Genomic DNA, 27,538 nt, shown 5'->3' with positions numbered 1-27,538 from the left:
ACATGACCATGGGGGCCCCTGCACCCCTCCAGTATTGAAGGAACTCCCAGTACCAGATATATAGATATGGATGGACATGACCCCTCCAGCAGTCAGGGCACTACTACTAGTCCCAGCATGCACACACTCCTCTAGCCCGTGTACTCAGATGACCCCGGATGACTGAGCCGCCTGCGGCCCTCCCGTACTACAAGTCCCAGCATGCCCCACAGGCCGCTCATTCCCTCCGATGTGTACAGACCCCCGTCAGCATATCCCAGGGCGGCGTGTCCTGGCCCCCCTCCCCCCCGCCGGTGTTCTCCTCACCTATAGAGAGCTCGGCCCGGTGCGCGCGGCCTCCATACTTGTTCCCGGCTGCTGCATTGTGGGAGTCTGACCTCACTACCCGCCGACATGGGAGCCGTCACCGACGGTAAGTCCAGGCCCTGCTCCTCCCCGTAGCGGCCCCCCCGCCCAGGAGACTACACAGCGGTCACCGCACAGGCCGCAGAGCAGCCCCAGGCTGGAGTTAGCGCTGGGCCGGGATCAGAACACTGAGTTCGGCGAGGCCTAGATTCTACACCCCGGCTTTAGGGAAGAAGGGAGCCCGGGAATACAGGCCTCAGTGTTCCCCCGTCCCCATATTATTGTGTGTGTGAACTCATAGTGTAAGAAAAGCCGGATATTGTCCGGGCTCCTCTCCACCATGAGGAGGGGGACTAGAATGGCGGGAGAGGGGAGTAGGCCATGGGCCTCTGTGTGTCCTCCATAGACTCAGTGCTGATAACATGATGTTCAGAAACTGGTTACTGGTTAATAGACATTGAGGCCTAGTGGAGCCAGGGTATCCATTCTGAGCAGAACATTCATTGTGGAGGACTGGGGTGTGCATACAGACACAACTTTATTTTAGTTTTATGTGAATAGACTTCTGTGTCCCCAATGGATAGATTCACCCTCTATGTGCCCTGGTGACCACCGCCCGCCTTCAGAACTACAGCCTCAAACAGAAGCCCTCGCCACCCCTCTGAAAAGCAATCTGCGTTGTGCTGGGAAACGATATATCGCCTGATTTAGGGCCAGTTCACACCAGACGCAGTTCTGTGCGCTTTTTTTTTCTGCACTAAAAATGCATGCATCGTGTTTTCCATATATTCCAATGGCTCGAACTAGAGTCATTGGCATGGAAAACACTGTGCATGCATTTTGTGCAGACAAAAAAGCGCACAGAACTGCGTCTGGTGTGAACTAGCACTTAACACTGAAAAGGCCCAACCGGTGCGCTGCAACCTCATGTATTTTTTGTGGTTGTGGCGCAGCCTCATTCACTTGAATGGGTGGCATTCGTAGGCAGTACTACCTGCTGAACACAACACGCCCCGACCTGAAAGTCACGCCTTTTGCCAGGCGACTTCCTGGCAACTTGAGTGCGACTTGATGCCTGGGTAATGTCGGATCCAAAATGCATCAATATAGATGAGGATCTGACTTGGAGGCGACTTAACCACTTCCCACCCGGCCTATAGCAGAATGACGGCCGATGTTCTATCAGATTAGCGAACCCATCAGATCGGTGAATGGAAGTGACGTTCCTTCAGCTGCGCATGCGTCCTACAGGTTCGCTTATCTGGCAGAAAAGCGGCATCGGACATCTTACTACACCCAGCTAAGGCTTGAATTTCTGAGTAATTTTAGCAATAAAGTGAGCGTATATATGTAAAAGTACTATATTGGCATCTGTGATGCTGTTTGGATGTTTCATTTTGAAAGGCTAAAGGTTTAGCGCCGAGCAGTGCGGGGTGTACCAACATGGCCTCCGCCACCTTCTTGCTGCTGGTGTCCAGCTTCTTTCAAAATGTAACATCCAAACAGTATCACAGATGCAAATATTTATTTATGTACGCTCACTTTATTGCTAAAATAACTCTGAGATTCAAGATGTAGCTGGGTGTAGTAAGATGTCCACTGCCGCCTTCTTCTGACTGTAGGTGTTCTGTCAGATTAGCAAACCTGGTAGCGGTGGAACGCATGCGCAGCTGACGGAACGTCACTTCCGTTCGCTAATCTGATAGAACACTGGGGCGGGGGCTTTGGCGTTCTGAGTGGACGTCATATGACGTCCTTCACAGCGGTCACTCGTGCACGCCCCTGGGGTTGCACAACGCGGCGATCGATGGTGCGGTGTGTCCCTTGGACACACCACATAGCTGATCACGGTAAAGAGCCTATGATGTAGGCTCTTTACCATGTGATCATCTGAGTCCAATCACAGTTGATCAGTGTAAATAGGAAATGCCGGTTATCAGCATTCCTCTCCTCCTGCTGATAGCGCCACGTGAAGAGAGCCAATAAGTGGCTTTCCTCAGTGGGGACGTCTGCACTGATAATCGGTGCCACCTATAAGTGCAGCATATTAGTGCCGCCTCATTGGTGCACACCAGTGAAGGAGAAAAATTACTTATCTACAGAAACTAACAAAAACTCCCCTGTGTGAACCGGGGCTGAGGCCTCATGCACACTGGGGCTCTTCTAAATGCTGGCAGGAGAAAAGCAGCTTAAAAAAACCACACCTAGGCCACTAGACTCGGAAGTGTCAGATCATGTACTAGGCACGTGATCTGGTGCAGAGCGGCCGCCTTGCCGCAGTATATAGGCGGGCGTTAACTGGTTACAGTAACAGTGTCGTATCATAGAAAAGGGGCCTGGTCGCGAAGGGGGGTAAATTGTCTGGAGTGGTTAATGAGCGTTATTTACACCAGGGCTTGATAAATGTGCTTTCAATCCAGGAGCCAGCTAAAAAAGTTACGGGTCAGTTTTTTGTAACTAACCAAGCTTTATTATCTTTGACAAAACCCCTTGTCTTATGTGCCCTGATGTGTATCTTTACAGGTGCAGGACACAGTTATGCCTCTCAGCTTTTGCCTATTAACCTTCTTAGGATCCCTAAGAACTTGGCACATTTAAAATCCTAATAAGTGCGCAAGAGTTTCTAGTCTCTGACTATCCCTCAATGCTATTACAGTAACTATCCCCCTTTCACACGGGCTTTCCAATCAGGTCCGCCTGTCAGTTTTTCAGGCGGACCTGATTGGAGCCTCTATTCACTCCTATGGGGCAGTGGATGTCAGTGGTGACATGTCCGCTGACACTTGCTGCTATCTGATCCTGTCCGTGAAAACCAGACGGATGGTGACCCTATTTTCTATATATCTGGAGGATTGGCTCAGATGGGATCGGATGAAAACACAGGCCGTCGTTTTTATCCGATCTCCCCATAGAGGAGAGTGGAGCTCTGACAGGCCCGTCTCCACAAAGTGAGCGGAGACAAACCTTTCATCTGCCTGCTCAGTGGATCGATCCCCGCTGAGCAAAGTGGGAGTCCGCCAGAAAGGACCCTTAAGGCTACATTCAGACTGGGGCGTTGTGGGCGTCGGCAGTAAAGCTGCATTATATTTAGAGCTGCTTTACCATCGTTTTAGCTGCGGTTTTAACCCCCGCTAGCGGCCGAAAAAGGGTTAAAAGCGATGCTGCAGCGGCACTTTGCCGGCGACTTTTCGGCGCTGCCCCATTATTTTCAATGGGAAGGGGCGCTTTAGGAGCGGTGGATACACCGCTCCTATAGCGCTGCAAAGATGCGGCTTGCAGGACTTTTCTTACTGTCCTGCAAGCGCACCGCTCCAGTGTGAAAGCACTCGGGCTTTCACACCGGAGACACAGGAGAGGCTCTTTACAGGCGCTATTTTTAGCGCTGTAGCGCCTGTAAAGCGCCTCAGTGTGAAAGTGCTCTTAATGTACTTAGTTCTTAAGGATCCTAAGAAGGTTAATAGGCAAAAGCTGAGAGTTAAACCTGTGTGCGACTCAGTGCGGTGTAATTTTCAGCCCATTCATGTGAGTGGGCTGAAATTGCATTGGATCACACAAAAAAGGAGTGCATGTAGTACTTTTCAAAAACGCACTGCACCAAATCGCATGATACTGTGGCACCATGTGATCCGCTGCAGGCGATTTGAGTCTGGGGTGTTGTTAGTAATATACTAACTAGGCATGCAATGATCTATCGGCCGCCAAAAATGATCGTTTTGCCGGTAGAAAAAAAGGTGCTGATAATCGCCCCCGAAAATAGAAAAGCTGCCAGTAGGAGGAATTAATCAAAACCAGGAGCAGACAAAAGTTGGAGGGGCTTTAAAAATGGAAGCTGGAAGCTGATTGGTTGCCAAGCACAGCTGCTTCAGTTTTGATAACATGCCCCCTTCCACGATGTGTTTTATTTAATTGTAGCTTGATTGTATATCAGCTTTATTTACAGTACAGGATGAAGGAAGCAGAGCACAGGCAGGGGAAGTCAGTGTGATGACAACAGTATCAAGTCTGTACATTGTTGCCAATCTTCAGTTACACTGTCTACAGATTGTTACTGCTCAGCACTTCCGCCACCTGCAGACAGTACAATACAAGGTAGCAGATTCCAAAGGACACTGAGATTACAGCCCTAGTACAGGAGCCCTGCTGTTTAACCAGAGGACCCCCCCCCCCCCGAATATTCAGAGGATCCCCATTACCTGCTGATATGAAGATGTCAGTAAGTGACCCCGGACCAGCCTGTCCAGCTGGCCTGAGATTAAATTTTCGTCATCTCCTTGGATTAGCTCTGTAGTCCCCTCCACCCCCAGTATTAACTCACCTCCACAACCCCTTTACACCGAACAGCCACTGCCGGAGCACGGTCCACTGCCTACATTAGGGGACCCGTCTCCCCCTCGTATTCCTCCCCCCTTCTCAATCCAATACTGCCATCCACATCTCCATCCTCTCCCTCTGCCGTGTATTGGCCACCCTGCAGACCCCACAAGTCCTCCACATTACTACACCCAGCCTCAACTTGCTCTTAGGAGTCCCCCTTCACTGCTCCCTCTCTCCTCTCCCATTCATGTGTGGAGAGGGGGAACTGTCTGGGAAGTGTGAGAGAGAAACTCTCAAAGCCCTGCAGCCAGCAGACCCGCTGGTTCTTGCCCATCACCCCCCCCCCCCCCCCCAGTGGGGGAACTCCAGGGCCCAGTCGCGAGTGCAACAGTGAATGGGCTGACAAAAGCCCAGGCGCCAGGATGCGATTTCTAGTCGCCATGGTGACTGTGATTTGTCGAGCCCTGATTTACATGCATTTGCGCATACATTTATTGAAGTGGCTAAAATAAATAATATTCTAGCCAATAGAATGACTTTACACTGACTTTAATTGCGTAAAAACACATGCAAATAGGCAAGATGAAAGGCATTTTTTTCTGGCAGCGTATTTGGAGCATACCCGTCCCATATACATAAGGCCTAAGTTCACCTTTTCTGAAAAGAATGAAAAGGCAAACTAACATCATTCACCCTCCCCACCCCTCAGTCCCCGCTGTACTTATCTCTATGGGTGATAAGCTGTCAGTACCCTGGTCCAGCAATTCTGGAATTTGAAATCCCAGCTCTTCTCTGTGCAGCGCTTCCAGGATGGATCAGAGCAATTCTGATTCATCAGCACCAATGCAGAAAATTCCTCTGATCTGTCCTGAAAGCCCTGCATAAAGAAGGTGAAGAAGAGATTGGATTTCAAATCCTCGGGCTGCTAACTAGCGGCTAGGTGTGGCCGCCAGCCCCATTCACTATAACGAGTGGCCGGTGGCTGCAGCTATTCAGCCAGCGATCGCCACAGGTAATCACTGGCTGTGCAGACATCAGCGAAAAGCTGTGGCTGCCGGTTATCTTTTGATTATAGTGAACAGTACCAGTGGGCACACCTAGCGGCTGAGAGCCAAAGCAGGAATCCGAAGATTCCTGCCTCTACTATTTGCACCGGATAAATAGCTGGTGTGAATGTAGTCTAATAGTAGCCCTACAAGATTAAATATTGTGCTTATGATATTAAGTACCATATATACTCGAGTATAAGTCGACCCGAATATAAGCCGAGGCACCTAATTTTATCACAAAAAACTGGGAAAACTTATTGACTCGAGTATAAGCCTAGGGTGAGAAATGCACAGCTACAGTAAGTGGAAAAGAGGGTCAACAATGCCCATTTGCAGCCTCACTGTGCCCATTTGCAGCCATAGGTCCCCCAAACTTCAAACTCAGTAGTGAACGATTCCTAGATGCCCCATAGCTGCAGCCAAAATTTGGGGTCTCTGGACCCAAAGGGTTCTGAAATGACATTGCTGCAGATGGACACAGTTGACCGACTTTGGGGCCCCGTATCTCGGGGCCACTTGGTACTAGGAACCCCAAATTTGGTGTGCAAACCCAGTGGAAATAGCACTACAACATATCCAAAAGCTGTGGTTCCTAGAACCAAGTGGCCCTGAGATACGAGGCCCAAAATTTGGTTCGGTAAATGTCAAGCACTTTTTTGCAGAAGGGAATGAAATTTTCCGAACCGACTTTGGGGCCACTTGATGCTAGGAACCCCAGCTTTGGATATGTTGTAGTGCTAGGTCTACTGGGTTTGCACACCAAATTTGGGGTTCCTAGTACCCCAAGATACAGGGCCCCAAAGTCGGTTCGAGAAATTTCATTTTCTGCTGCAGAAAAGTGCTTGACTCGAGTATAAGCCGAGGGGGGCACTTTCAGCACAAAAAAATGTGCTCAAAAACTCGGCTTATACTCGAGTATATACGATAACTCCTGACAAACATAACATTTTTTAAATCTATCTTTGTATAGATGAAGTTATTCGTAAACGTCTTCTAATTGATGGGGATGGCGCTGGTGATGACCGAAGAATCAACCTGTTGGTGAAAAGTTTTATAAAATGGTGTAACTCTGGATCTCAGGAGGATGGGTAAGGATGTAATACATATCCGATCTTTTCATATTAATGAAAGCCTTTCAATGTATGATTCGGAATTTAAGATCTCTTCAGTTTTTAGGAAGTTATTACAAAAGTGATTTTATATAATACTTCCTTTTAAGTAGGAAACAAAAAACATAATCTCTAGGCCTTATACCAAACTGGCATAGGAGAAAAAAATATTATCTCACTTAGAGCTGCACGATTAATCGTTAAAAAGTCGAAATCCACCATTCATGTAACAAATGCAGAGCCGTTCTCTGCTCAGAGCTGTAAAAAAAAAAAAAAAAAACAGCAGCTGGTGTTTTGTCAAAACAGCCAACTCATCAAAATCTCCAACCATGTCACTTCTGGTGACTCTCCAGCATCAGTAATTGGACATTTAGACGAGTTGGTTGTTTTGACACAACACCAGCAGCGTATACACTCCCGTACGCTACGAGTTGGCTGTATTGATAGAACAGCGGTTGAGATGGAAAAAAGTTGTCGCAGCCTTGGAGGCGGCCATGTTGTTGCAGCAGCAGCCAGTCCATTCTGGTATGCAAATACATTTTTAAGGTCCAAGCAGGCCCACACAAATTATTTAAAGTGCCAGGAAACCTGGAATTCTCTTTAGCGATGGTGTGTTATGTAAAGCAATGCGATGTGGGTATCTGAGTGTTCTAGACGCTGAAGTCAGATCTGTTGGTTGAAGGAAAGTCTAGTCCTTCCAGCTATCAGCAGCCAGGTTTGGTGCATTGTTGATTGTACTGAGGAGGATTTGAAGTGGTTCGAAATGTGTTCTCTGCATTAGGATAAAAAAACCTTCTGCATGCAGCTCCCTCCCAGCCTCCCCTTACCTGAGCCTGATCTCAATCCAGCGCTGTACCGGAGAGCAGAGTTTTTCTGGGCCTTCCACCACTTCATTAGCTAAGGCTGGGTTCACACCTATGTGAATTGAATGTGGGTTTCCCTGCATCCAATTCACATAAGAGAATATGACTGGTTCTCTATGGAGCCAGTTCACATGTCTCTGGGGCGGCTGCGGAGCGCACTGCACAGAAACGCTGTGTGTCTTTGCCTCCGTTTTAGGGCCGAATTCAGGCAAAGATTCTGCCTTGATTCGCCCCTGAAATGGAGAACAGAGATGGACAGCGTTGCTGTGCGATCCGTGGCCAGTTTAGGTGTGAACCGAGCCTTCGAGACCTCAGCGGGAGCCATTGGTTCCTGCTGCTGTCAATAACAGCCAATGAGGGGAAAGCAGGGGGCAGGGCTGAGCCACGCCCTGTGTCAGTTAGCCAGGAACTCCAGTGGGGGACCCGAGAGGAGAAGGATAGGGGCTGCACTGTAAAAAATGTATAAATTGTTTGTTATTCTAATAAAAAAATAAATTGAGCATTTACAATCACTTTGGTAATGCTTTGGCTCCATTCACATTACAGTCAGAAATGTTACATTCACTTTCTTCACCCCCTCCCCCCATCTATCCCAATATGGAAAGCTTGGCTCTGTGATACACTAATAATATTTGATATACACATGCCCATTGACTTCTATTGCTTTGCCTGGTGTCTCTCCCCAAGCGAGGAAAAAAATCAAAACAGGCAGAGCGCTAAAATAACTGTCTAAAAAGGTACATGCAGGCAGTATGGCAATGGCACAAGCCAATCTTTTTATGCCAGGCTCATTTTAAATGAGTGTTTCTCAAAGGATGGTGTGTACACCACTGATGTACTCTGATAAACATCAGGACTGAGTAAAGGGTAACTCCAATTTTGGCATTTTTGGAGAGATACTCCCAAAGGGACAGCATGTCTAAGGCTGGGTTAACACTGATGTGAATTGGATGTGGGTTTCCACCGCATCCAATTCGCATGACAGGAGAGTGTAACCGGCTCTCTATGGAGCTGCTTCACACAGCTCCCTTTGCAAATTTGGACCTGATTTGCACCTGAATCGTTGTACAGGGACGCACCAGACCCCCTACTGTGAGCCGCAGCAAGTGTGAACCCAGCCTTAAGGGATGCAGACCCTGTCACTTTCCTCATTAGAACCCTGCAAGTGCAGCAGCTGATTGATGATTATAAAATCACTCCCATTCTTATTCACTATGCACATGGACACAGACAAACAAACAGCTATTTCTTCAGAATAACAAAAGATAGGAATTGCAGCAATGTTTGTTAAAATCCCAACAATGTACATGGATCACCCAGGGGGAAATGTTTTATTACTAACAAAAGTGGAGGTACTCTTTAAAAAACAAAAACAAATAACGTCCATAGAAGAAGACGCTTGGTCCGCAGTTCTATTATGCCGCATACAGACGACCGGTTTTGCCGTCGGAATAAACTCCAAAGGTTACTCCGACGGAATTCCATTCAAGCGGTCTTGCCTACACACGGTCAATCCAAAGTCCGACCGTCCAGAACGTGGTGACGTACAACACGTACGACGGGACTAGAAAAAGATAGTTCAATAGCCAGTAGCCAATAGGTTCTCGTACTTACTTCAGAGCATGCGTCTTTTTTGGTCTGTCGGAACAGCATATAGACGATCGGTTTTCCCGATAGGAATTGGTTCCATTGGAAAAACTAAGAACATGCTCTCCTTCTAGGTCCATCAGAATTTTCAAAAAAATAAGTCCGATGAGGCATACACACGATCGGAATAGACGATGAAAAGCTTCCGTCAGACTTTTTCTGTCGGTTATTCCGCTCGTGTGTACGCGGCTTTACACATAATTTTTACTTCTGGTAGGGAATATCAGGTACTACTTAGACTTGGCAGAGGTTGTGGTTGTACATAGTTGACCAAAGACTGTAAACACTGACCAAACCACTTCTACTGTATTTAAAATTTCACTTTCTAACTACAAGTTTTCTGAATTTGCCAGATACACCCAGTACCAGCGGATGCTCAGCAGTTTATCTCAGTGTTCATTCTCTATGGGAAAAACTCTCCTTGTACATGACATGAACCTGCGAGAAATGGAAAACTATGAGAAGATCTACAGTGACATTGGTAAAGATCAATAATTTTAAATTCGATATTCTTTATGTACTTGTTCAGTATTTGAAGTTTGGTCCTAACTGAGCGTGATATAGGCTCTTTAGGTGCTGCTTTGCCTTTTTATTGAGACTTTCTGCTGCCAAACCTGTGTGCTTTCAGTGGGTTTCTGAGGTGAACAGGTTTAGCAGAAATGGTGGAAGTGTCAGAGCTGCTCCGTAGTGCCACTTAAAGTGGAAGGCCACTCTAAAAAAAAAAAAAAGTTGCACCAAAAATCTTTAAAAAAAATAAAAAAAAACATGTGAAAAAAAAAAAAAAAGTACTTACCTTAAACCCTTGTTTCTAGGCAGTCTTCCTAATCTGCCTCTTCCTATTCTGCGGCGTGTAATGCTCCTCGGTGAGTGGCCCCGTTGCCTTCTGGGAACTGTGTGTGTTTCCAGAAAACCACGGGGCCATTCACAGAGCGTCGCGCCGCTCGTGCGTGCACAGTAGGAAACTGGCAGTGAAGCCGCAAGGCTCCACTGCCTGTTTCCCTTACTTAGGATGGCGGTGCCGGGACCCGAGAGCCGAGGGAAGGTTCGGCCTCGGGCGGCCGACATCGCGGGCACCCAGGACAGATAAGTCTACTTATTTAAAGTCAGCAGCTACAGTGTTTGTAGCTGCTGACTTTAAAAAAAATTTCGCTGGCCGGAATCCCGCTTTAAACAGCTTGATGGTCAGGGGTAGGTTCCAAACATGGCAGGGGAGGGGGTGCATGCTGGTGTATCATTTTCTGTCTGAAAGTGTCACACTGATACATTTTACTGCCTATCACTGCAATGCACAAACCACAGTGAGTTACAGTGCCATGCATTTTACGTGGCTTCTGCAACTCACTACTACAGTAATGGGGAGTGGGGCGCTCTTTAATTAATACATTTTTTTTAGAGTTTTTGTGTGCTGGGTCAAAAATCGATTGATAATTCCAAAATTTGATGAATACAACTCACGTCTTTATTCCATCTATTAAAGGAGAAGTACAGCCGAAGCTTGTTTGGCTGTACTTCTCCTGTGGATCACAGGAGTGCAGAAAGAACTGCACTCACGTGACCCGCTTTCAGCAGACAACAGGCTGAGGCCCGCTGACATCAAAGAGCCGGTCAAGGCTAGAGAAAGATTGCGACCATATGGTTGGGATCCACCCACATGCCTGAACAGGCACCCGGCTCAGCTTCTCAGACAGCGATGAATGACAGCCCTGAGAACCAAGCAATTGGCGGGGTTTGATCATTCGGTTCTCCGTCTTAGAGCCGGCAGGGGACAGATGCCCTTACTTATCTTTTTAAAAGCAAGTTTATTTGTTTTTATTTAATTTAATACATGTACTTGTATAGCGTTGACAATTTACGCAGCACTTTACATATATACGGTATGCAGGGTGTGTCTAAAAAATTCAGTGAATGGTATCAGAAAACAAAACAGAAGATACAAACAAAAATTACATTTATTGGCCTTCAAAATAATTGCCATCCTTTTTTTTGATTCCATATTTTTATTAGATTTTTAAAGAGTACATTGTACAATTAAACATTGTACGTCGTGCAACGACGTCTGTATAACAATCATAGATATGAACTTCTATCCACAAACCGGGATCTAGTAAAAACATATATATACTACTGTAAGTAATAGTCGTGTCATTTCGTTAATGCTAACAGGAATAAAAACTCTGATAGGTCTTATCTTATTCGGTCCACTTCACAAGTGTGTCTCCCCATGTGGGACCTTTAGTGGCACAGGAGTGAAGCGGACCCTTCTGTGGTGGACACGAAAGTTCCAAACAATGGAAAAGGAGGAAAAAGAAAAACTGAAATTTTTCAGTTATAAAGGTATCATAACATTCTTAGGTAGTGATGGGTATTGCTCGGTCAAGAAGGAGGATCAGAACAGCCGTTTGTTTGTGCGCGGGGTGCGCAGTTTCTAGTCCAGTCGGTCCAAGGTTGCCATGCTGTGCGTATTTTAGTGGCATGCCCAGATAGTGTGGCTGTGGTGGTCTCGTAACTGTAGTGTAGTGATACCAAGTCTGTGACTTGCGTAAGCGTCAGATGTGTGTCAGATTTCCAGTGTCTAGCTATATTGAGTCTGGCTGCCATGAGGATGTGGGTGATTGTGGATTGGAGGGGGTGAGGAAAGTCCTCAATAGTGAGGTTGAGGATCGCTAGGGCCGGTGTTGGAGGGGTCGTGATTTGAGTGATGGTCGAGATTACGTGGAAGGTGTCTTCCCAGTATTTGCGGAGTTTGGTGCACGACCAGAAGACATGTAATAGGTCGCATGTGGAAGATTTACATCTCCAGCAAGTATTAGGGATTTGAGGGTTAAAAGATGTTATGCGGGCGGGGGTCAGATATCATCTTAGTGTAATCTTCTGTGTGAGTTCCCATAGGGCCGCGCATTTGGTGGATTTGTAGATAGTCTTGAGGGCTTGTTGCCATTGTGTGTCTGTAAACTTTTTGGCAAGGTCTTTTTCCCAGGTGTGGTGGGGTGGCATTTTGGTAAAGGTACGTTTTTGGTGTAGATTATTATAAAAATATGAGATGCCTTTGATTTTTGTGTCGGGGTCGGCGAGGTATTCCCAAGTTTTGGGGTGTATATTATAGATGGGGAATGGTATATTTTGCAGGCAGTGACGTATACGGAGGTAGGTGAAGTATTCGGATGCGGGTATGTCGTATGTGGTTTGAAGTTGAGGAAATGATTTGATATGGTTTTCTTGTAGTATGTCTTGTATGTAGTTTATACCTTTAAGGATCCAAGATGAAAGTGAGATTTCTGGCATTAGGTGGAGTAAGGATTTTATGGGGATGTGGGATTGTGGTGTGGTGGGAGAGTATTGCATTTGGGATGACGTTTTTTTCCATGCCTGTGCTGAGGCTTTCACGGTGGGAGACAGGGATTTCGGGATTGGAGCGCCTAGGGGAATGCTTAACAGCCATGTTTTTAGGTTTGGTCTTATGAGTGAAGATTGTTCAATGTGGCCCCATAGAGTGGACGGGGATGGTTTAAACCAGCAGGGTAGTTGGGCCAGAATAGCTGCTAGGTGGTAGTCTTCAAAGTCTATTGAGCTCGAGCCTCCTACCAGTCTGTGTTTGATCAGTTTTGTATGGGCACATCTGGGTCTCTTTTCTTTCCAGAGGAATTTATTAAACAATGTCTGAAGGGATCTGAAGAATGTGGTGGGTAGGGGGATAGGAATGGTTCGGAAGTAGTAGAGTATCTGGGGAAGGCAGATCATTTTAAAGGCCGCAAGGCGACCTGTCCAGGAGAGTTCGTGTTTCGCTATGTTTTGTGTGGTCGTTTGAATGTTTTGGAGGAGTGGCAGAAAGTTACATGTATAGAGTTTTTTAGTCGTCCTCGGTAGTTGTATGCCTAGATATGATATGTCGGAGTCTGCCCAGGCGAATGAATATTGGGCTTGTAGGAGGTTTCTTATAGTAGCGTCCACCTTGATGTCTAGTATGAAGGATTTAGTCGTATTGATTTTGTAATATGATATCGAGCTAAACCAATTTAGCATCTTTTGTACTTCTGCCAGGGAAACAGTCGGGTTGGTGAGGATGAGGATAACATCATCCGCAAACAGGCTAATTTTGTGGTGGTGAGGGCCAATCTTTATGCCCGAGATGTCGGCGTTAGAGCGGATATGTTCTGCTAGGGGTTCCATGACCATGTTGAATATGAGGGGGGATAGGGGGCAACCTTGGCGGGTACCGTTTGTAATTGGGAATGGTCGGGATAGCATGCCTTCCGTGTAAACCTGAGCTTCAGGGTTGGAATATAAAGCCATAATGGCACCGAGAATCTGGCCTTGAAATCCAAACTTCCGGAGGGCCGACGCTAGGTAGGACCAGTGAACCCTATCGAACGCCTTCTCTGCATCCAGGGAAAGGAGCAGAGAAGGCGTTCCGGTGGACTCAGCGTGGTGAATAAGGTTAATCATCCTCCTGGTGGCATCTGAAGCTTGTCTGCCTTTTGTGAATCCTGTTTGGTCTTGGTTTATAATTGTGGGCATAATTTTGAGTAATCTTGTCGCTATAGATTTGGCGTATAGTTTGAGGTCGAGGTTGAGTAAGGAGATGGGACGGAAGTTTTGGGGGACATTCGACTGTTTCCCTGGTTTCGGTATCGTGATAACTAACGCTTTTAAATATTCTGGCGAAAAGGTAGAAGAGGAGGCAGCATTATTGAATAGTTCACTAAGATGTGGGATCAGTTGTGAATGAAATTGTTTGTAATATTCCCCGGTTATTCCGTCGGGGCCTGGTGCTTTCCCGCTGGGGAGGGAGTCTATGGTTTTTTTAATTTCTTGGTCAGTGAATGGGGCATTTAAGGAGGTCAGTTGTTTCTCAGTCAGTTTGGGTAGATTTAGTTTGCAGAGGAAGTGATCTATTTCGTCCTGGGAGGGTTGTGGGGTATGGGGGTCCTGTTTCAGGTTGTAGAGGTCTTCATAGTATGTGCTGAAGGCATCAGCTATGTCTTGGGGGTTGCTTAAGGGGGTGTGGGTATGGGGGTGAATGAGTTGGGTTATTTTAGTTTTGGTGCGTCTACCTTTTAGTCGTTGGGAGAGTTTCTTGCCAGCTTTGTTGGAGGTGGAGTATGAAGACGCTTTGATTTTCCTGTGAAGGAATTCGTAGGAGTGGAGAAGTAGAGTTCTAAGTTCCTGCCTGAGGTTTAGTAGTTGGTTGGCCTGTGGGTCTCGGGGGTCTTTTTTGAGCCTGTCCTCTAGGGTCGCTATCTGGGTTGTCAGTTTGTCTATCTGCTGCGTCCTCTTCTTCTTATGCTGAGAACCAAGTTTAATTAACATCCCTCGTATGAATGCTTTGTGAGCGCTCCACACCACGGCAGGGTCGGGTACCGAGCCTTTGTTCAAGGAAAAGAATTCATTGATGTGTTTTGAAATTTCTGGGGCGTATGTGTCGTTTTGTATAATATAGTTGTTAGCACGCCAGAGAAACGTATTTTGTTGGAAATTGGTGTCTTGTAATGTGATAGATATGGGGGCATGGTCCGACCATGTCGTGGTGCCGATCTGAGAAGCAGAAATTTTTTGCAAAATGCATTTGTCAGAAAGGAACAGGTCTATTCTTGAATACGAGCGGTGTCTGGGTGAAAAAAAAGTAAAGTCACGTTCAGAGCCGTGGTGACATCTCCAGACATCATACAGGTCCTGGGAGGCGATGAATTTCTTTAAAGGAGAGTCACGGCGTTTAGTCGGTGAGGTGGAGTCCATCAAGACGTCTGGTACTAGATTGAAGTCTCCACAGATGATCTGGTGGCCTTTTCGGATAGTGTTGGCAGAGCGAAGAACTTTGTGGAGGAATCTCATTTGATGGGAGTTCGGGGCGTATATATTGATTAGGGTATAAGTTGCTTTGTTGATTGTGCAGATTAGGATAATAAACCGACCTTCTGGGTCTGAGATTGAATCAAGGAGTTGGAAGTCTAAAGTGTCTCGAAATGCTATCATGACCCCTCTTGATTTAGTGGGGTGTGTGGCATGGAAGATGTGTGGATATTGGTAGTTGTTGCATAAGGGTGTATTGGAATGTAGCAGGTGGGTTTCCTGGATACAAAGCACGTCGCTGTGGAGAGCCGAGGCGGTTTTCCACAGTGAGTGACGTTTGGCGGGATGGTTTAGCCCGTTGACGTTCAAGGAGAGAATGGTGATTGGCATCTTGCGGTGTGAGTTGTGCACAACACTTACAGTTAGTTGACGGTGGGTAGGTCCGGAGGTACCTGGCGTTGGGATTCAGCAGGTGGGTAGCAGAAGTACGAGACTTGAGGGTAGGTTGCAGCGGTAGTAGGCTGGTCGTGGAAGTAGGTGCAGGAGGATCCTGGGTCAAGGGATTGGTGGTATCTTCGTGGCAGACTGGACGGCTGAAACAAGATAGGACTAGAATACTGCGAATAGAGCAATGTGTTAAAATGCAGTAAAAATGATAAGAAAAGGAGATAAGGAAGAGAAAAAAAAAGTCAGTGGTAGAACAATAACTTGTATAGTATAATACAGGTGGTGAGGCTTGTCGATATGATCCAATAGTGGGAAGTTCGGTTTAGTTGTTGGAGGTGGTGCTTCTAGTGGTAGAAGGATCTCTAGAGGGGGTGAAGAACACCGTGTAATCCTCTATTAGGGGGTACAGAGAGTCAGTGATACCGGGAGAAGAAGGCAAGAGAATCAGAATCAGGTTGCCAGCGCTCAGGGGAGCCATAATGAGTGTTAGCGGCCAAGTGTGGTAGTGGTGTATACACCCTCAGTTGAGATTGCGGTTTTGCGGGTTGCGGGACGTAGTGGGTCCCCTGTCTGAAGGAGGTGGTTTGGATAACTCGGGGATTATCCGCCAAGAGTGGAGAAGCTTTAGGCCCTTTTCTAGATCCCCAATGGCGTGCGTTTGGCCATTGTGTACAATAAGGATGGTTGCGGGGTAGCGCCATTTATATTGTAGCTTGTGGTTTTGCAGGCTTTTGGTTATCGGGTTAAGATGTCTTCTCGATTGGAGGGTGTACTTGGACAAGTCGGGAAAGAGTTGGATGCCAGTGTAGGGAGCAGGCAAGGGTGATTTAGCTCTGAGCCCCATGAGGAGTTTCTCTTTAATGTGGTAGAAGTGGACCCTCATTAGGACGTCTCTGGGGACCGAGGTTGCTAGGTGGGCAGGCTTGGCAATTCTGTGAATCCTATCTATGATTACATCACGCGGGGACGCTTCAGGAATCACAATATGCATCAGTTCTTTTGCGTATCTCGGCAAGTCCGCGGGGAGTATGGTTTCGGGGACACCCCTCAACTTTATGTTGTTCCTACGGGACCTGTCTTCTAAATCGGCCAGCTTGGCCCGCATCCATGCCTGTTCTTCTTTAACTGTGTCATAGGCATCAATGATTTCATTAACTGTGGATGTGCATGCCTGTATCCCTCTCTCAGTGTTAGTCACCCTGTTATCTAGCAAGTGAATATCAGAGGTGATTCTGTGGAACATGGATGAGAGGTCCGTCATGAGGGAGGTCTGGAGGGAGATCAGCATGTCCTTCAATGTGGTATCCATGACTGGTTGCCCTGAGGTAGGGAAGGATGCCATAGAGGAGATCAGGGCCTGGTCTATGGAGAAGGGAGTAGGAGCCTGGGCCTCAATTTGTTGGTGTTGTGACCGGTGCGGCGGCGTGTCCAGCCGCATTTTAGCTTTGGCTGGGCTGCTGGGGAGGGGGTCACCCTCCGGGTTCTGGGATGGGTCAGGTACAGTACCTTGATCCGAGTAATCAGCCGTGGAAGCGTCCGGGAGGTCCGTGTAAGGTCCGCGCGGCGCGGCCTGGTCGGCGCCATCTTGGATTTCCCGGCCCGCCGGTTTATAGGCAAATTCGGTCAGTTTCTGGGGCCTGTGGTCGGTAAATCTCTTTCTGGATGCCTGCATCGTTGTCCCCTGAAGGTGAGGAGTGAGGATGTGTGAGGATGGCGTCGTTGCTGCGGCCGATTGCGCTGGATTGTGTCCCCTGGCTGGCGAGCTGTGAGCTTAGGCGTCCATCTTCCTCTCCGGCCGGCCACGCCCCCCTTTAAAAATAATTGCCATCCTTGACAGCACACTTTTGGCAATGTTCATAAAGTTTCTGAAAACTGTCAGCAAAGGCCTCTTTAGGAATCAATTGCAGAACTGCTGTCACACATTCTTTGATTGCCACCATGTCCGCACAATGTGCGTCTTCATTACTCTCTTCAGGCGGGGAAACAGAAATAAGTCTGAATGCGTCATATCAGGGGGAGTATGGTGGATACTGCTTGGATCCTGGATTGAACTGGTAGCACTAGTTCTCTAGTTCTCTTCCCCTGTGACGATGGTTTGCAGAAAGGATGGATCCTGGTCACACATGGTAATGAAATCTCCAGAGGGTTCCAACCATTTTGCTTTCTGCTCATCTATCAGCTTCTGCGGCTCAAACCAGGAACAGATCTTCCGCTTACGCAAATCTTCATGAAAGAAGGTGCGCACCGACCTTGCTAATGCCCAATTCCTTCGCCATCAATCATAGAGTCAGTCGCCGATCTTGTGCCAGCATTTATCACACTCGCTCGATCATGTCTGGGATTCTGCTTGTGGACGGCTGACCCAGAAATGTGGCTCATCCTCAGTTGTTTCCTTCTCATGGCGAAAGCCTTTCAACCAGCCGTAAACACATTTTCTGCTCGCAGCTTTCGTCTCATACACTTGCACCAACATTTCATGCATCTCAGTTTTTCTCCAATTTGCAGCAGAATTTGATGTTCACTTGTTGCTCCATTGCTCACTTGACCCTACCTCTCACACTGATTATGTTCAACTGCCTGCAGCGTGTTTACCCTGACGGTCACGTGTACTCCACGCTAGGTGGCGCTGTCTCTGGATAGCCATGTGCATGCACGTACACCTGGCCCATGTTGCCGGAGGAATATCAGACTATTTACCAAATGTTTAGACACAACTCGTACTATACATTCACATTAGTCCCTGCCCTCAAGGAACTTACAATCTAATGTCCCTATCTCACATTCATACATATACTATGGCTAATTTAGACAGGAGACAATCAACCTACCAGCATGTCTTTAGAGTGTGGGAGGAAACCGGAGTACCTGGAGGAAACCCACACAGGCACAGAGGGAACATACAAACTAAAGGCAGGTGGTGCCATGATTGGGATTCAAACCAATGACCCTAGTGCTGCCACATGGAAGTTATAGACTTGTGTCTATTACTAAAACATCAGGCTACAGCATAAGTTTCAAAGTGTGTTTCGAGCCTTCCTGGGTCTTGTTTATGTGCATTACATGTTCAAAATGATTAGGCTGCCTTAATGCAATGCACCTTAATGTGCAATAACTAGTTGTGTTAATGCAAGTAAATGGGCCTTATAACCTATATTGAGCGAAAAAAAAATATCATACAGTATGCTACTAAAGAGATCTGAACACTGCTAGGCTCTATTGAGGACTGAAAAATGTAGTTCTAGATTTCTAAAAAAAAATAAAAATGTGTCCTTATCTATCCTGCTTTGGGGACAGGGGTCACCTGAAGTCTGGAATCTGAGAGTTGTCATTTTCCCTATGTCACGATTTGTCTCCCAGCTTTTGAGAGTACATAGTGGTATTAAAGTACAAAGCCCTGTAGACTAAGGCCAGATTCACACTACTGCAGCTGTTATTTGACCTGATTCTTCAGTGTGATTATTTAGTGCCACTTGGTTGCGTTTTTGTGTTGTGTTCTTTGGTAGGAGAAGGAGACTGGATACGAGTTGGGGAGCCTTAACCTGCAAAAATGCATGTACATGCGCTTTTGGTGCATATCTATTGTCTCTGTGACCAGAATAACACTGCAGTCACATCAAAGTAGCAGCAATATACAGATAATCCCGCTCTCAGGTTTAGGTGATTCCAACCAAAACCTCAGTAGTACAGCCTTAACTGTGCCTAGATCTTTGCAGCCATCCCTTTATTGTCTGCACAAGGATTATATACAGTCTTAAAATGAGAGAGACAGTTTTTCTTACACCTTTTTTTTCAACTTTGTGTTATTTCACCAATTTTGGAAAAATCTGTTAGCAAATATGGGCAAGTTCAAGTTTAAAAAAAAAAAAAAAAAACACACACACACAAGTTGTATGCCTAAGGCAGACACTGCTGATCCGGGAGCCCCACCTACCCCAATTAAAAAAACGTGTAGTGAAAGCAGAAAGAGCCCCACCTTACACTATATCTTCTGGTGGTCTAGTATAGGAGTTCAGGATCCAAGATATCATGAGAAGGTGCCTTAGTGCTGTGCAGGAGGAGAGCGTTTCTCAAGTCAATTGTTGTTTTTCTGATTTTTTTTTTTTTTAATGCATTCGATGCATAAAGGTGAAAAACCTTCTGTGCTGTAGCCCCCCCCCCCCCCCCCCCTTTCCTTACCAGAGCCCGATCCAAACCAGCAATATACACGACAGCAGCCGCTCCCGACACTGTCTTTCTCTTTATTGGGCAGCTTGATAGCAGTCAAGTGTCAATGGATGCAACTTTCCTTACCTCCACAGAAAGCTGCTTTCCTGCCAAAGAGGAGGGGCCTGGGGCTGCGGTGGGACACCCCAGAAGAGGAGGATTGAGGCTGCTCTGTGCAAAACCATTACACAGAGCAGGTAAGTATAGGCATGTTTTATTATTTTTTTTTTTTTAAAAAGCGAGGCTTAAGTGGCTGCTTTGTACATTTTTTTTCTTTTTTTTTTTTTTTTTTTTTTTTTTGGAGTTTTACTGAGCAGTTCTAAAAAAGGTTTGGGTTGTCGGATAACTAACAACTTAGAATTTGATATCAGAATGACCTGCTGATTTTTCTTTTCCAGAGAGCAGTATTGCAGCAGCACATGAGAAAATAGCTGAATGCAAGAAACAGATTTTACAGGCCAAGCGGATCCGAAAGAATCGCCAAGGTATGACATTTGTTTTTACTGCATGCCAAACTTTATATATCACAAGAGAAATATGTGTGACCAGGTGTTGTGGAGAATAAGGTCAGAATATACGGTACGGCTTTAACCTGCTAAATAATTGTGCTTTAATCTAAAGTTTCTACAAGATAATGGTGATGATCATGGGGGTGTAAATTTTTAGTCATGTATTAAATACCATGTTTTGTATGAAAGAACTTTTGAGGGCATAGGAATAGAGAGATTTTAGCAGATTATGTGGTTGACTTGTATTTAAAATAAAATTGATATACATAGTTCCATAAATTACTAGATTGAAAAAAAAATTAACCCCTCCATTGCTGACTGGATAGAGACCAAAGCGATGACCACATCAGTGTGACGATGCCACTTCATTGTCCAATCAGCTGGCTTGGGACTGGTCTGTAACCATGCTGAATTTAGCCAACTGGAGAAAAGTGAGGTCATTGACCTGGCTATGCACTGTGAGAATGATGCAGGAATCACAAGATTGAGTGGATAAAACTATAAAATCGAAAGCAGGTAGAGTAGTTACATATTTTAACAGTTTATTAGGTTGTTCACTTGGAGTTCAGCTTTAGCAGTAAAAAAGTTTCAGTCTCTGCAAAGTTTAAGATGGTGATATTAGATTATAGATTTTTAAAATGTGTGTGTGTATTTTTATATATATATATATATATATATATATATATATATATATATATATATATATATATATATATATATATATATATATATATATATATATATATATATATATATATATATATATATATATATATATATATATATATATATATATATATATATATATATTTTTTTTTTTTTTTTTTTTTTTTTTAATTATTTATTTTTTATCTTCCCAGAGTATGATGCATTAGCCAAAGTGATACAGAATCATCCAGATCGCCATGAGACATTAAAGTATGTATTTCCTAGCTGTCTTGCACTATTTTAGAAGAACATTTTGTGAATGCATGAGCTCATATAGTTGGGCATTTTGGTTTTATTCAGATGAGTTTATATTGCAGGCAAGAGAATCCAAATACAACCTATTGCAACCTTTGGCTTTTTAAAGCTGATATTCAGCTTTTAGTAAACTATATAATTTGTTTAGACCCAGCTGGTCTAAACTATTTACTTCACTAATCCATGCGCTGGGAGCAGTGTATAAACTGTAACATACAGTATATAGCGCTGTGTTTCAGCAACACCATGGGAACTGCCCATCCCACTCCCAGAACAAAATTGAGTCCTTCTGACTCAGCCACTCACAGGGGTCTTTGTATTTTCTAAATGAACTGAAATCCTTCTTTGACTGGCTGAGGCAAAGTGGAGAGCGGCTGACATCACAATCTCTGCCTCAGCTAATCAGAAGAAGCTTTCTATTCATTCACAAAATACAAAAATCCACTGTGAGTGGATGAGCAGCACTCAGACCAACTCAATTTTGTTCTGGGAGTGGAACGGGAATTTCCCATCATGCTACCGAAACACATTGCTGTATACTGTTTGTAGTGGATCCTACATACGTAGGTGGATTTACTAAAGGCAAATAGATTGTGCAGTTGCACTTATTTTTCCCAGAGTTTAGTTAATGTGGCGAAGCTTCACTTTGTAAAGAATACCCAGTCCGGTGCAAGAAATTTTTTTTTTTGCTTGCACATGGTTGGATGATGAAAATCAGCAGAGCTTTACCAGCTTCACTAAGCTCTGAGGAAAATTAATGCAACTGTGCTTGCAGAGTGCAATTTCACTTGCAAAGTGCACAGTCTATTTGCCTTTAGTAAATCCACCCCATATCCCAGCAGGCGCATGTATTAGGGAAGTAAATAGTTCATTTGGACCAACTGCTGGAGATCACCTTTTAAACACGTGTTTTTAGTACTGCGTTTTGAAGGCAAAAGGCTTAACTTCACAACAATGACTGTCTTCACGAGCCCTTACAAAAGAAGTTTGTATTATAGGATCACTTTGCCAAAAACCAATTCATAATTTCTGGTAACAGCGAATGGGATTAAATCACCTTTTGACTTTTTTTTTTACATTTGTTGAAGATTCCCAGTGATACACTTCTGTACCGAAGCTCAGCCCACCTGCCACATCCATTATAATGGAAGTTAGATTTTCCAAATTTGTTTTAAGTGATGGAAAGTGACAAAACAGCTCATATTTCAGTACCTTAGTTTGTGATGGTGTAAAATAGGTTACATACTGCATTGGCAAAATCCTATGATAGGCTGTTTCATTTAGTATGTAGATTTTAGACAGGGTGTAAATTTGTCTGATTTGTGCTGTGTGTAATATTTCAGGCAACTGGAAGCATTGGACAAGGAGCTAAAGCAGCTGTCTCACACCAAGGAGAATGTTGAAGACAAGGTGAGAATGATTTTCTAGAGCGTAGTCTTATTTCTGGGCTAGTAAATGTAAAATACCTGCCTAGAATATGAAGGCATGTATATCTGCAATTGTTTTAAATGTAAATTGCTTAAAGAGGATCTTCAGCCTGAAACAAGAATTTTTAAAGTCAGCAGCTACAAATACTGTCATTTGTAAACCTGTGTCCGTCTTACCCTGCCTACCTCCAATCCGGCAAAAACAAGAGATCCGTTCCCCCCCTCCGTCTGGCCAGATCAGATTGGAGGGCAGTCAGTTATAAATGGAGACCTGATCTGTTTACATATGACTGCCTAGAGAGCAAAGTGGGTTGTGTCTGTGTCCGAACAGCATAAGCAGAACAGACGCGGACCTGTTATCTGCTCAGCAGGGAATCAAAAGACAGAACCCCTGCTGAGAAATAGATCCAGCCTGTGTAAAAAGGGGCCTTAGATAGTTTCGGCTAAGCTGGTCCAAAAAAACTATTAACTGCTCTAACAGGTGTGCTTGCTCGGCACAGTGTATTAACTGTATGTAGCTGCAGCTTCATACAATATAGATTTCTGTGTTCTGACAGGGACTTCCCTCTCATTCCCGAAACAAAATAGTTAGGCTGAGCGCCATCCAGCCATTCATGTGAAGCTTTGTATACTATGAATGAATACAAAGCTTCTTCTAATTGGCTGAGGCAGGGATTGTGATGTCATCTGCCCACCTTTCTGCCTAAAGCCAATCGGAAGAAGCTTTGTATTCCTTCATAAATACAGAGCTTCCTGTAAATGGCTAAGCGGCGCTCAGCCCGACTCTATTTTGTTCCAGGAGTGGGATGTGAAGTTCCTGTTTTCTAGCCAGGACACAGAGCTGTATGTTGTATATAGCTGAGGCTACATACATTTAATACAGCAGACCCAGCAAGTGCACCTGTTAGTGCAGTAATAGGGTATTTGGTCCAGCTTAGCCCAAATTAACTATTTAAAGGGACATTAAATGTGGAGATCAGCTTTAAGTGTCACATGGCATTAAATTCATGTATCTGTGGGCAGCGGCTTGGAGTAGTGAAGTTTTGGGTCAGTAGACATACAACTTATACCCAAATATTTTGTTCAGTTGTATATACTGTAAAAATACATATAGCCTTCTGCAATAAGATGGCTAACGATCAGTAATTTAACTTTTCACTCTTCTATTGCTTATCTTTAGCATATTAGCCCTCTGTTATATAATAACCAGACATCACAAAACGCAGGCACATTTAGAATTAATTGATAATCTGTTTTATATGTAGGATTCTATAATAGTGTTTGGAAATGAATTAATCAATATTTGTCTTTTACCTTTAGCTGGAGTTAAGACGAAAACAGTTCCACGTCCTCCTCAGCACCATTCATGAGCTCCAGCAAACCCTAGAAAGTAAGTTCTATTGTCCAGCATTCAGCCTTTGGAAGTGTCAGGGATGGGAATAGATAAGCTCTGTTTGTAAGGTAAAGAGCAACCACAAAGTGTGTTGTTACCAACCAATCATCTGATCAGTCTAGAGTAAACTGGTGGTGTTCTGTCGATATGTGCCCGCACATGCTCAGAACGGAAGGGCAGTCCAGCTTAGTTGCCGATCAGCTGGAGTGACGTCCCATAGCGCATGCGCACACCGTATGAGCCTTTTTTCGACGGGAAATACTATTTTTCGGGCACAATTTAATGCTATGCAAACAGCGGAGGGACACCATATTTGTCATATTGTGCCTCGCTGTTGCACCGTGGGTTTACAGAGAGGCACATAATCTGACATCTACGGTGTCCCTCCGCTCTTTGCATAGCTTTCAGTTGTGCCCGTGAAGTGGTATCACCCGTTGGAAAAACCATCCTACAATGTGCGCATGCGCTATGGTTAGGTCACTCCAGCTGATCGGCAACTCAGCTGGTGTGCCCTTCCGTTCTGCACATGTGCGGGCACTTTTCGACGGAGGGCACAAATCGATAGAACAGTGGCCAAACATGTATTAATAATGATCATCATTCACTGTGACAAAAATGTTGAAATTGCATTGGAATCGTAAAGCATGGATCCACAAATTGATCATTGTAGTGAGGTTTTGATACTGACAAGCGGTCTGCTGTGGCTAAATTTGATCTGTCATTTCTGATCCATCGAATGAATATCTGCATGTGTGTCAAGCAACAGATGGATTAAATGATTGTTTTTAATTGCGTCTTATTGTGTTTTACAATCACTACCATAAGTGTTTCATCATTCGATGCTTTAATCAGTGACAAATAGCTAGTCTGTAATCACTCAAACCTAGATCAATCACAAATGGACACGTGTATGGTCACCTCAATATTTGGCTGTTGGGGGCAACTGTAATGTGCTTTGTAGTAAGCCTACTATATATCCTTCCTGTAGATCTAAAAAGCTTTACTACACAGAAAGCATAAATGCTGCAACTTATGGCAGTGAAGGGAACCCTTTCAAAAATTTTAGTTTCCCGAATGTTGTGCCGTTCCTCCACCATTGATATTCTGGGATAAGCGACGTGGATGATTTTAATCGCTTGCTACAGAGAGATTTTATAGATTTAACTAGTTGCTGGGAATTAACCTCATTAGACTAGAGCTACATTATAGCTTATGGCCCCTTTCACATGGGCTGTCTGATCAGGTCCGCCTGTCAGTTTTTTGGCAGGCCTGATTGGACCCTGCATTGTCCTCTATGGAGCAGCGGATGTCAGCGGACACATGTCGACATCCAACCCCATCCTGTCCGCCAAAAGCACACGGATGGCAGTCCTATTTGCCATCCGTCTGGTGGACCGGATCAGATGGCATTGGATGGAAATGGACAGGCGGTCCGTTTCCATCCGATTGCCCCTTAGAGGAGAGCAGGACTGTGTGCATGTTTGCTCTGCATAGCGGAGCGGACACAAACCTGTCTTATGCCTGCTCAGGGAAGGTTCAGCGGAGAGATCCCCTGTTAAGCAAGCAGATTCTGCTTAGCAGAGGCACCCTGAGCTATGAGTGAGCACTCAGTCCTGAGTGCGAAACGCATCAGCTTATCTGTACTTTCTGCATGACAGTCTTGTTATTTTGATGATCCCATTTTTTCAATAAAGTGAAGTTTTTTGACTACATCCGGTGTGCGGCATCCAAATCTTCCCCTCCATTCAAGCCTGCTTTGCTTAGCATTCAGCCAGCACCTGGAGCTCTTCTGCTCTGAAACTTCTACTTACACCTGGGTCAGTGTCAGCCTGAGCAGTGGAAACACTTTCTTTGCTTGTTAGCAGAGGCACCCGCGTGAAAGGGGCCTGTATTAGCTCAGTTATGTTTCTAAAATCACTAGGAGTAGAAGTTGGAGCACATGTCTCCTTTTATAGAGTAAGCTACATTATTGTACAATGCTCCAATCATGTGTGATTGATCCCTTACAAGATGCTTCTGCAAACCACTTGTGTGTGAGAATACACGTTACTTATTTTTATTCTACAAACTGCCCTTTGCTGCAAGAAAACCCCAAAGGAGCTCTCCACCTAAGAGCAAAGTGCGTGAGGAGGTCCCAGTAATTTAATACACTCAGGTTTTCAGGTATAAGGATGGGTTCACACTGGCGCGATGCCAGACATGCCATGTGATTCACACGGCATGCCTGTGTTACACAGCACATGTGATGTCTGTGCAGTGTGAATTTAGCCATACAGTTGTATGGCTGAAATCGCATTTCATGAGGACCAAAATGTCGCAAGACCCTTTTGTTTTGTCCGTACTGGATTCGGAATGCATAGGTGATCAGACCCATGTGATCTGATTCCATCTGCTTCCACAGTTCGCACTGCATGCAGAACCGATTTGGGGGTTTCATTAACTTTTAGTTGACACCCGCAGCGGTTCGCAGAGAACAGTGTGAACTGCCTGCGAGTCAGATGCGATGCGTGTGGTGGTTTCCGCATCGCACCAGTGTGAACCGAGCCTAAAGAAAGAACTCTGATCTCTGGAATCTTTTTTTTTTTTTTTTTTTACAAAAAAAGTCTTCTTGCAAAGAAAATATTTATTGCCTCTGCATGCTGTTTTCTTCTGCTGACACTTGCATGATTACAGGACAACAATAGTGACATATTGGCCAGTGCAAGGAACTTAGGGTACTGTGAAGAATCCGGCATCTGACACTCGTGAAGATGTTTTTAGCCAGTAAACCTTTTCAGAGGTGGAGATCAGGACATGATTTTTGTTTGCAACAAGTCACTTTAATCCCTTCCTTTTAAATATAAGGGTTTCAGACTAGATGACAAAAAAGAGCAGATGAACATATGGGATACTTATCTTTTTTTATATTTGTTTTCTAGATGATGAGAAACTGGCTGAACAATCTCAAGATGCGCAGATGGACACTGGAACTCAGTAGATGTACACCTTGTTGTGTGCCATGTTCGTTTTGCTCCATGTTTTCTGTATGCTTTTTAGCATTCTGGATTTCATGTTGTAGCTGCTTAAAGCTCAACTACAACCAAAACTTTTTTTTAAGTTTTGGACAGAGCAGGAAGGGCTAGAGACTTTATTGTGTTGTATGTGTAAGTGTACTAGCTTGATAAATGAGACCAACTTTCCTCCGACTACCTGCATTGAACACATCATAGAAGTAAAAGCTATGCACTTGAAATGTTCTGTCTCTGGTATACATTTTTATGGGAAATATTTGTCTTGCTTTTGAATATTTTTTTTTTTAACATTTCAATAAAATGGAGTATGTAAGATTTCTATTTCATTGCTGTTCATTAACTTTCTTGTGTATGTATATATATATATATGTGTGTGTGTGTGTGTGTGTGTGTGTGTGTGTTTATGTGTGTGTATCCAGTCAAGGGATTGCTGCACTTAAAATCATTTATTCAAAAATAATCACAAGTGAA

General features: G+C 44.8%; 2 protein-coding genes across 2 annotated transcripts in view; one reads left to right on the top strand and one right to left on the bottom strand.

Moving 5' to 3' along the window:
- ATXN7 (ataxin 7) overlaps positions 1 to 451 on the bottom strand; it is a 182,939-nt gene extending 182,488 nt beyond the window's left edge. Inside the window, exon 1 of the mRNA XM_073592174.1 lies at positions 307 to 451. The gene's annotated coding sequence lies outside the window, so the exon portion shown is untranslated. The remainder of the gene's footprint in view (positions 1 to 306) is intronic.
- THOC7 (THO complex subunit 7) lies at positions 194 to 27,388 on the top strand. Its single transcript, XM_073592177.1, has 8 exons — positions 194 to 412; positions 6,679 to 6,796; positions 9,681 to 9,808; positions 20,163 to 20,249; positions 21,134 to 21,191; positions 22,580 to 22,646; positions 23,984 to 24,053; positions 26,975 to 27,388. Exons 1-8 carry the CDS (start codon positions 394 to 396, stop codon positions 27,031 to 27,033), a joined length of 606 nt encoding a protein of 201 aa, XP_073448278.1. The 5' UTR covers positions 194 to 393; the 3' UTR covers positions 27,034 to 27,388.
- Positions 27,389 to 27,538: the final 150 nt, after the last annotated feature.

This window comes from Aquarana catesbeiana, linkage group LG07, assembly GCF_042186555.1.
Source record: "Aquarana catesbeiana isolate 2022-GZ linkage group LG07, ASM4218655v1, whole genome shotgun sequence".
NCBI lineage: Eukaryota > Metazoa > Chordata > Amphibia > Anura > Ranidae > Aquarana > Aquarana catesbeiana.
Note: the sequence above shows the minus strand (reverse complement) of the source record. Positions and strands in the feature narration are given on the sequence as shown.

What these genes read in the sequence shown, in the direction of transcription:
- THOC7 (XM_073592177.1), top strand. An exon ending in TCTGGATCTCAGGAGGATGG is followed by an intron (nt 6,797 to 9,680) that starts GTAAGGATGTAA and finishes TGAATTTGCCAG; the next exon opens with ATACACCCAGTACCAGCGGA. An exon ending in GAAGATCTACAGTGACATTG is followed by an intron (nt 9,809 to 20,162) that starts GTAAAGATCAAT and finishes TTTCTTTTCCAG; the next exon opens with AGAGCAGTATTGCAGCAGCA.